The 9,552-nt window shown below is 45.7% G+C and overlaps 1 protein-coding gene across 13 annotated transcripts in view; it reads right to left on the bottom strand.

Moving 5' to 3' along the window:
* Positions 1–484: 484 nt before the first annotated feature.
* Positions 485–9,552, bottom strand: part of LOC100679615 (rho GTPase-activating protein 100F) — a 41,349-nt gene continuing 32,281 nt past the window's right edge. For 7 of the 13 annotated variants that reach the window (XM_016981274.3, XM_032595799.1, XM_031920863.2 and 4 more), the window contains 10 exons: positions 8,395–8,558; positions 7,595–7,955; positions 7,155–7,373; positions 6,508–6,896; positions 6,288–6,429; positions 6,075–6,194; positions 5,770–5,930; positions 5,493–5,685; positions 4,521–4,948; positions 777–1,877 (listed from right to left, as the gene is read on the bottom strand). In XM_016981274.3, the coding sequence (XP_016836763.1) occupies positions 1,359–1,877; positions 4,521–4,948; positions 5,493–5,685; positions 5,770–5,930; positions 6,075–6,194; positions 6,288–6,429; positions 6,508–6,896; positions 7,155–7,373; positions 7,595–7,955; positions 8,395–8,558 (2,696 nt within the window). In that variant the 3' untranslated portion in view covers positions 777–1,358. Of the gene's footprint in view, positions 1,878–3,214; positions 3,279–4,520; positions 4,953–5,492; positions 5,686–5,769; positions 5,931–6,074; positions 6,195–6,287; positions 6,430–6,507; positions 6,897–7,154; positions 7,374–7,594; positions 7,956–8,394; positions 8,559–9,552 lie in introns of all 13 variants that reach the window. The other 6 variants (XM_031920865.1, XM_031920866.1, XM_032595800.1 and 3 more) reach the window with 6 other exon arrangements.

Raw genomic sequence — 9,552 nt, 5'->3', positions numbered from 1 at the left:
CGTTTCGCGAATGTGTATTTATAGGGTATTCACGGACGTCGACAACCCTGCATGGAAACGCTCGATTTGTTCGGTAATAATCTTTGTTTCGTCATGGAAACTACATCGTTAAAATGTAGGTGAAACGATGATTTTACAACAAAGCGACGAAAGGAAAAGAAAATCGTCAGATATGCAGATGAAAATGAATTTCCAGTCAGAGCTGTCGGCGTCCGCTGTCCATCATTCCTGTCATTCGGCTTAATTCTCGTTCTTTGTTTTTTTTTTATACATAACTTTTTCTCTGACTTATGCATTTCCGCGATTGGATTCAGGCTAACACTATATAACACTATATTTTTGGTAATAATAGTCTTTATTAAAAGCACATGTATATTGTGGCTAGTCTACGAATATGTATATATATATATATATATATATATATATATATATATATATATATATATATATATATATATATATATATATATATATAGTATGTATATATAGTATATTGTATATAAACCGACCATTATGCGTATTCAACTTTTAGTATGTTCATCAGCGACTCTCCTTTATATTATTATATTTTCTCTCATTGAAATCAACATATATATATATATATATATATATATATATATATATATATGTGTGTGTGATCATATCATTTGTCCCTTTGCGTAAGTGCGTTATCCCGTATAACTGGGAGACATAAGTTCGATAAAAACTTTGCCCTGGAAGGTCCGTATAAAAACTCGAAAACCGCCTCCATTTCATACTCTATTTCTCTCATATTATTTTTTGTGTGTAAATGTACGTGTCTGTCACTCTCTCTCTCTATCGTAAGTTTTCTCCACTCGTACAGCAATCAGACTTTTCATTCGCCATCTCTCGACAAAAGACTCTATATATATGTTTGCGTGCGCTGTTGCTGTATATTACGAGACTGTGGTTCGCCAAGATGTACAGTAAGGTCTTCGTTGTGCGAACATCATTGATTTCTCTCTGCTTCAACTGCAGTTTCTCTTCTCACCGCCTTAGCATGTCGTATACATCTCTTAGATACATATATAGTTAGGTATGAAGACTCAGTGCGTATGTACCGCGGTGGATCTTCCGTTCGAGGACCCGACGACATCAAAGTTCGCGACTCGTCTTATACACTCGTATAATCTTACGTATATCGCATCGTCGCGGTACTTTTGCAGTCAACGAGTCCGAGAACGGAAGCTCACCTAATCTCAAAAAAAAAAAAACGATTCGTCGATCCCGAGCGCCCGACCAAGTCCCTACTGTACATCCCTAGCGAATCTCACGCTGTAGCGACTGGCCAGATCGGCGACGCGGCCCTTCTTTACGCCCGCGACCGACTCCTCATCTCAGTGTTTGTTCTGCAGGTGATCGTCGTCGCTGGCCTCAGCGTCACCCTCGACGCCGCGCTCGCCTTCCTCACCTTGGCCAGTACCGCCGTCCTCCGTGTCGACGCTGCTGGTCGGCGTCACCTGCTCGTTCGTCCCGTTGCCGAAGAAGCTGACGCTGTGACCGTTACTGTTGTGGTGGTGTCCATTACCCCCATTACCGTTACCGTAGCCGTTGCCGTTGCTCATGGCGTTGAGGAACGGATTGGTGGAGTGGGGGTGAGGCTTGCTGTTGACGAAGATGCTGCTAGAGGTCGTGGCGGCGGTGCTGCCGTGAGAGGCGTTGCTGTAGCTGCTGAAGTTGAAGCCGCTGCTCGTCGTGGCCGCTGCGGTCATGGCGTTGACGCTGCTGCTACTGCTCATGCTGCCACTGGTCGTGGCCGTAGTCGTAGTAGCCGGTGACTGCCGGCTCATCTTAACTGACTCCTGATAGCTGCTGGAATCCTCGCTGCTAGGTGAACCGGGAGACGAGACTATCACCTAGAGGAGAAAGACAGAGAGAAGAGACGTGATTTTTCACGTCAGTTGACGTTGACTTTTGCGGGCTATTCTTATTATATCTTAGGCGGGATTTATGAGCTTATGATTATTCTGTCGTATATACTGCTTTGGTTTATTTACAAAGCTGTGGCTGGTTTTGGATCGTTGCAAAGTGAAGCATCTTTTGGCTCGCAGCGTCGTTTCCTTTGCCGAATTATTCATACCGAACGAAGCACATTCTGTAACGGTTGATAAGAGTTTAACTCGGAGGAGGTGAAACAGACCTGCAATACCTGCATCGTCGCGATTCAAATCCGTCGTAAATTGCATTATTCGGAACAGCGCAACTTTGAGGAGTAAGCGAATTATTTACGATATGTAGAAATGGCAGAGGATATGAGCATTCTCGGAAATGCAATTTGATTTACGTATAGCTCCTCGAGGATACAGGAATTCGAGGGGGTTGGACTGCTTGAACTCAAGTGCTTATTACTTTACGAAAGTCACGGGATTTCTACTTTATCGAGAAACTTTTATTAAAAGGAGAGATTCAATATCAGACCTTATATACTTTGCTAGACTCGAATTTTAAAAATATATTTAAATGCGTTGTTCATATTTCATATGCGCCGTATAGATATTGCCAGGTTTAACGAACTGTGCGTACGTCAACGTCTTCTTCATTAATCAATGTTTTAAAGGGAGACACTTAAAAAGAAACGACGCCAGCAGATGTCTATCGCCGCTAAAATCTATTATATCATCGTTTTATTATAGAACAAATTTCCCTTTATCGTTACCTCGGTCATACACATACGTCAATGCGAATTTTTTTTTAATTTATACTAGTATAGCAATTTAAAAAAAAGGATTAAAATCATAAGAGCACATCAATCGACGAAATTCGTGCAACACGTTGGCAAGATCGTGCAATTATTTTAGCGAATGCCAGAGAGAAGATTAAAATTCTTCGTGACGATTCCACAGAACGTGTTCCTCATTATTAAAACCAAACTCTCGGCGTCCGCAGAGCAGCATCGCAGCTGAAAAAATAATCATCTTTTCTCCTCGTTCGCGATGGCATGCAACGGAAGATTCAAGGCAGAGGAAGAAAGAAATAAATTGTGAGAGAGAGCATTACCGCAAACGAACATACATATGTATAGGGAATAGCGATCGAACGTGTGTGAATGGACATATGGAATGAATGAGTGAATGAATGAATGAGAAAAGAGAGAGAGAGAGAGAGAACGAACGGACATGACACGAGGGCGGAGAAAGAGAGAGAAAGAGTATAAGTGAGTGAGTGAGAGAGAGAAACGATAACGATAATGTACCTGTGCAAGAAGCGGCGTCTCTGTGCTGTCAGCGATTTGGTAGAGCCGGCAATTTGCGTTTGCTCTGAATACGTGCCCAAACAAAAGATAAAGTAGATAACGTGAATTCGTCACTATTGTATGAGTAATGAAGTGAGTGGAGATAGAGAGTCAGAGAAGATAAAGATATAGGATAGTGGGGATGTTGACCTATATTAAATCGTGTCGTAAGATTTTGGAAAACTCTGCTGTACACATTTTAAAAAACTACAATAGTTTTCCATCAAAATCTTAGGTGCAAGGGATCGAAATCAGGTGCACAGATGTACAGTGTGAAAATAGGCATTTTTTGCAGGAGCACACATTTTTTAGGGTAATTAAACTCGTGAAGAGGGATGTGAAGATCCCGATACATTCGGTATAGACAGAAAGACGTCGTTATGAGGAGTGTTCGGGTTAGTTTAAAGAGAAACAAAAAAAGTTGGAGTGAGACGAAGAGGGATGTAATGACGATGATGGTGTAAAAAAGAGTGACGCACTTTAAATCGTGAAAATTTACTCGGTGAGTTTTTCTTTCTATTGTAAAATCGAGTCATGCATTCGAATTCGACCCTGTTGACGTATAAAATTTGCGTGTATGTAGAAAATAAACAAAATTACTTCTTGTTCATATTTTCATTTTACTTGGAGAAGCAAGTAAAACACGGCTTTGTTTATATGATTTTTTTTGTGGTGTAAGTTTATTATGAGACTGTAGTTTTGCTTGTTGAAATTTCAAAACTACCATGCTGCTCGCAGCTTCCTAAGCTCGTAAAATGACCAAAGAAATTTTTAAAGCATTTCCCTTATCAGGCCTTCCTGCACCTTCGAAACAATCTTTCACTCTGTTTACTCATCGCAAGAGTATGCTGAAATGAACGTCGATACTTACTTCTTCGATAATTATTGCCAATACGGTTTCGTTAATTCTCGCATCAATTTAGAATAACAGTAGATAGTCTATAGAAGATGTGCTTTTGGAAAAATTCGAAAAGTGACAAAATTTACAACATCAACATTATCCAATTGATTTGTGCGATTTAAAAAATTTGTACTGTGCATTATTAAGAATATCGATACAAAAGTGAAATAGATCGTCGGTGCCGTGAGAAAGCTCATCATGCTCTTGGTCGAAGGTCCAAGACGTAAAAAAAATAGGATAGACGAGAGTAATAATAGTAATCGAGAACCTCAAAAAACACGACTATATAGGTAAAAAGACAGTGATAACTTAAAAGTTATGATACAAAATCGAAGCAAGTTGAGCGCGAAGAGAGAGCAGGCTTACCTGTCGCGGCTTGATAGGCGGCGGTGGCGGAGGCCGCGAGGAAGTTGTGGTGGGTGGCTGTTGCTGCTGCAGCTGCTGAACGGCCGATGTAGTAGTTGTGGGGGGCTGATGATGAAGTGAGGGTTGCTGCTGCCAGAGCAGCCCTGTTCGAGGCAAGGTTCCCGACTGCTGCGACTGCTGCTGCTGCTGCGCTTGGTGTGAGTGCTGGATTTGCTGCTGCTGCTGATGCTGCTGCATTGATTGCTGCTGCTGCTGAATTTGCTGCTGCTGATGCTGCTGCTGCATTGATTGCTGATGATGCTGATGCAGAAGCTGAGAGGCAGCCGAGACCTGCGGCTGATGCGAGCTGCTGCTGGTGGTGTTGCTGCTGTTGCCGAGAGCTGGCGTAACTCGAGGAAGTGTTGAACCGGCTGAAGAAATCTTCCGAACTGTCTGTGAAATGAGCTACTGATTACTCGGCACTTACAGGTTTTCCGGGATATCCGGAGGGGGCAAATCCTCGTGGAAACGATGACTCTGGCTTTCGATGCCGCAGTACGACTCTTTCTCGGGCTTGCGATTCCCATCTCCCACTGTTCGTGAAGATACCGGTATCGCGAGCCTTGTCCTCGTTGGTACTGCGACGAACACCACAGCCTCGTTCCACAAGGGCCAGCAACGGCTACTTATTTTTCCTTTCAGGATGTCTCATTATTTTGTTTTTGAGTGTACATGAACGTGTGCAAATTGTATAAAAATTAATCGTTTGAGCATGAAAATCCATAAACGGTGCACATATAGAAATAAAAAACTTTATAAGAAACTCATTGAAATCTGTTTCACATAATAAAATAGTGTATCGAAATGATAATTCAGTCAGTGCGAGCAAAATCATCATAATGTAACAAAAGACATTAAAAAAATTCGAAGGAAATAAAGCATTGCCATTGGTGGATGGTGAAAATCGTCCAAGGGTTGAGACAATGACATTACCTGACTTGACGGGCCAGATCTCAAGCAGATACTTGAGCACGGCTATGGGTTGCTGGAAGTCGAGTGGCGCTCCTGACTCATCCGAGTGCAGCATCAGTACCGGGCCGAAGCAGACCGCCAGACTCGCCGGCGACATTTTATTGCATTGGGAGATGACCATCGCCAGATGATCCAGTAGGTATATCAACGTGCACTGAAACGGTCAACGATCAGTCTTCAACGTCCAAACGAGTATGATCGATAATATTTTACAAGAGTTATTTTCCTCAGTCCTCACCTTGTTGACGGTCGGCAAGCAATCCAGGATGCTAAACATAAGCTTGGCGTTGCCCTGGGGGTCGTCCGGTAGACAAACTCCAAGTGCGTCGACCATCATCTGGTAGAGGCACTTTGTGAACAGCGGCTCCGGCAGCTCCCTCAAGTAGTCTTTCAAAACGCCTGGAACAAGAGAGGATTTTCTCTTTACTATATGCTGCTACACCGGCACCCCCGCGACAAAATGAAATATCCTCGCTAATCTAAAAAGGACAAGCAGCCCAGCGCGCATTTGAAAGTCAAATGAGCCCCGAGGGCGGATCTTACCTGTGATAACGTTGATATCGGGAACGTTATCGGACGACAGATCGACCGACCTCGCGTTTCTCTCGAAAGCCTCCCTCAGTATTCGCTTTTTCGTCGCCGAGCCGCAGAGTCTGTACAAGCCTGGAATTTCAAGCGAGGAGAAATGCTTATTTAACGATTCTTTAAACAGGGCCATGTTTTATGCGGACGAGAATGGGCGCTGCGTTTGCTCACCGATGATGTCCAATCCCCTTCGCTCGACCTCCTCGACGCAGCGCCAGACGATTATCGGCACGTTGGGGACTCCACTGCCGCCCATCGCCAGAGCCGTCGACACTCCGCCCGGTACGCCTCCGGTCTTGCTCTCTCGAGTCACCTGAAATCCAGCCGATTCGTCGTAATCACCGGAAAAAAAAACATTACAAAATCATCGTCAAAATAGCTCGAGACTCACAACTGTGTCGAGGTCGATGCCGAAGAGCGGTGCGATTCTCGTGGCCAAAGAGATGATGGGCAGTCCTCTCCTGCGGAAGGTCTGGCCGGCGTCCGTGTACCTGAGCCTCAGGTATATCGTTCCTCGTGGTTCCACCTTCACCGCCAGCTGATGGATGGGCGACTCCTTTAGGAGAGACGCCAGGTGAACCGAGCCCTTGTAGCAGAGCTTGTGTCGGTACTGCGGGTCCCAGGAGTAGACGAGAAGGTCGAGCTGCCGGTTGCCCACGAGGTCCAGCTCGAAGTTCTCGTCCCAGTCAAACATGAGGTCTCCCGTGCGCACGACTGTTCGGGCCTTGTGCACTCGGTCGCACTCCAGCACGCAGTACAGGTCTCGCAGGCCGCAGTTAACTGGTCAGGGAGAAATTTTGGGGTAAGTGGATCGGATGGGGTTGTTTTACGTTATACACTCGAAAATCGCCTAGAAGTTACGAAGCGTTCGTGTGGGGGCGAAGCTCGCTATATTTCTATATCATTAACTCGACGTTACGGATGATCGCAAAAGCAAACATTACTGCGGTTTTTCAAGGGAGACCATAACAAGTGCACAAATATATTCTAAAATTTGGTCGTCAAGGTGGACTACTGGAAAGCCCAAGCCAAGCGTACCTATGCTAGGCTGACCTGACGGCGTGGATGGTGTCGTCGCAGCCGAAGTGGACGTGGTGGCGCGAAGGCCGCGTCCGGCGAGAAGGTGGACCCAGAGCAGACCGCTCACCCCGCTGGAGAAGTCGCCGCCCGTGCTGTCGGCCAGTGAGCTCAGCAGCGAACTCGTCGAGCTCGGCGTTCCCACCGTCGGTGGCTTCTCTATCTTATACTTCAGGAACTCTGAAAAGAACGAAATTTCGATCAATCTTTTTTTTTTAATTCTACCTAAAACGAACATCGAGCGAAATATCGACGATCGCAGGCTTTGTTCTAAGTGTAAATCACTTCTGAAAACGAACTGCCCTCTCAGAAGAAAATAGATTGAACGTCAACCGGAGTAGACAGTTTTAATCTAGCGTCAACACCAGAGCAAATTACAACATTACAAGCCTCTCTCATACCTGCAGGATTAATGTCTAGTAGTCTTTGGTCTATGTTTCGGGCAGGCGTCGGCGTGGGTATGCTGCCTCGACTCGACTCGAGGTCGAGGATGTTGCGCATCCTACGGACGTTGCTGGCGCGTTGGTTAGCCGCGGCTCCTCCGAGGCCACCGGCTTTCTGTCCTGCCAATGACGACCTGACGTTCGACGCGACGGACGACGGTCTCGGATTGCCAGCCGCCGCTCTGTGGCTCGACGAGCTGATCGCCGTCGAGGCTCGAAGGTTCGCCAGGTTCACCTGCTGGGCCGAGGCTGAACGGGTCGACAGACGGTCCAGTGTGCTCGCCATCGGCCGGTAGGAGCCGTAGCCGCCGTAGTCCGCCTTGCGTGGAAAACGAGATCAGCGTTATTTTCTTCGTTCGAATAGTATAGGCCAAGACCTCGTGCACTGGGTTCCGATTATTACTTTAGACGAAGCCGCGTATAAATTACGCGCTTGATCAAAGCCGCCCGGCTCGCTGCAACCCGCCTAATAATCTAATTAACTGCGCAGCTGGCTCTGACATTGTATCGACGCGGCCCATTGTGTGCGGGTAAACTTTGCAGCGAGCGTTTCACCGCGAAAACCATAACGCAATATAATGGCCCTTCGCTTCGATCGCGCGTTGTATACGTAGCCAGAGAAACGCACAACGTCGACCCTTTGATCCGAAAAATTCCAAGCGTCTAACCGGGCAAAGCGAAAACCCTCGGAGTGAAGTGGAGAAGCTTCTCAATCGTCGTTAACAAAGCCGAACAGTTCTGGAATGTCGATTGCGTACCTGGTTAACGGCTGCGTGGATGTTCTCGGCACTGTAGGTGTAGCGCGGCGGTCGATTCGACGTCGAGCGGATCTGCTCGTAGAGGGCCGAGGTACTCGGCGTCCGACTCAACCAAGCTCGGTACTCGTCCGACGTGAAGACACTCGGCGACGACGGTATCCTTCCTATAATATTCACGGTAGAGGGTGATAATTTTTTTTCTCTGGAAGATCCTGATTATTTTTTACTTTATATATTCGGGGTTCTTATATCAGTCCTTGTTAGTCCAGTGACGCCATTATTCGTTAGTGAAGTTATACGAGTCGTCCTTTACTTTACAGACCTATCGAATGTTGCGTACGGATATATCAAGAGCGTGTGTCTAACGACTATAAACTAGGTCACATTAAAAAAAACAAAAATAACAATGAGTCGTAAGTCTATAGATTGTGTACAAACGTCTAAAAAAGTATAGATATATTTCGTAAGAAAAAAAATGCCAAATATCATAAGCACACTGCTTTCGATAAGATTTTGAATCCAGTGAGATATAATAGTTATAAAAAGATAAACAGTCATCACAGCATCGATATATAAAAAAGATATACAGCGTGGCGCATTGTCACTAAAGCATGTGCTAAAAAAAGTAGTACTGCTGCTGGAGATCGGAGGGAATTCGGCGTTGGACGAAGAAACTTTGATCCGAGCAAACAAGTTTGGAACGAACTAGAACCGTATAAGTCGCGCAAACTGCAGCCGAAATAAAAGGAACATCACGTAACCCTTTTGGTTTTATCATGCGAGCAATAAACCGTCGCTAATTAAACGCGCGTCGGTTTAAAAGAGAGAACGAGAGTACACTTGGCGCGACGTAATCCAACAATTCCGAGTATAAGCGCTGAGTCTTCATCTTCGAAATCCAGAAGCTCCTCGTGCCTCGCAGTTGGTAGACACAGGCATCAGCTCTCTCTCTCTCTCTCTCTCTCTCTCTCTCTCTCTCTCTCTCTCTCTCTCTCTCGCGTGTGCACACAAGCCGGAAGTTCTCGGTTATAGCCGGCATCTCGAAAACCACGACCGCGGCGCCAACTTAGCCCCGCGCAGTCGGTCCGGATTCCGTACAAATTAGAACCGAATTCCCCGGGATCTCCAGCGCAGTGATATAGGTGTCGAAGTTTCTAT

The sequence above is a fragment of the Nasonia vitripennis genome, chromosome 1 (assembly GCF_009193385.2).
Source record: "Nasonia vitripennis strain AsymCx chromosome 1, Nvit_psr_1.1, whole genome shotgun sequence".
In the NCBI taxonomy this organism is placed as follows: Eukaryota; Metazoa; Arthropoda; class Insecta; order Hymenoptera; family Pteromalidae; genus Nasonia; species Nasonia vitripennis.
Note: the sequence above shows the minus strand (reverse complement) of the source record. Positions and strands in the feature narration are given on the sequence as shown.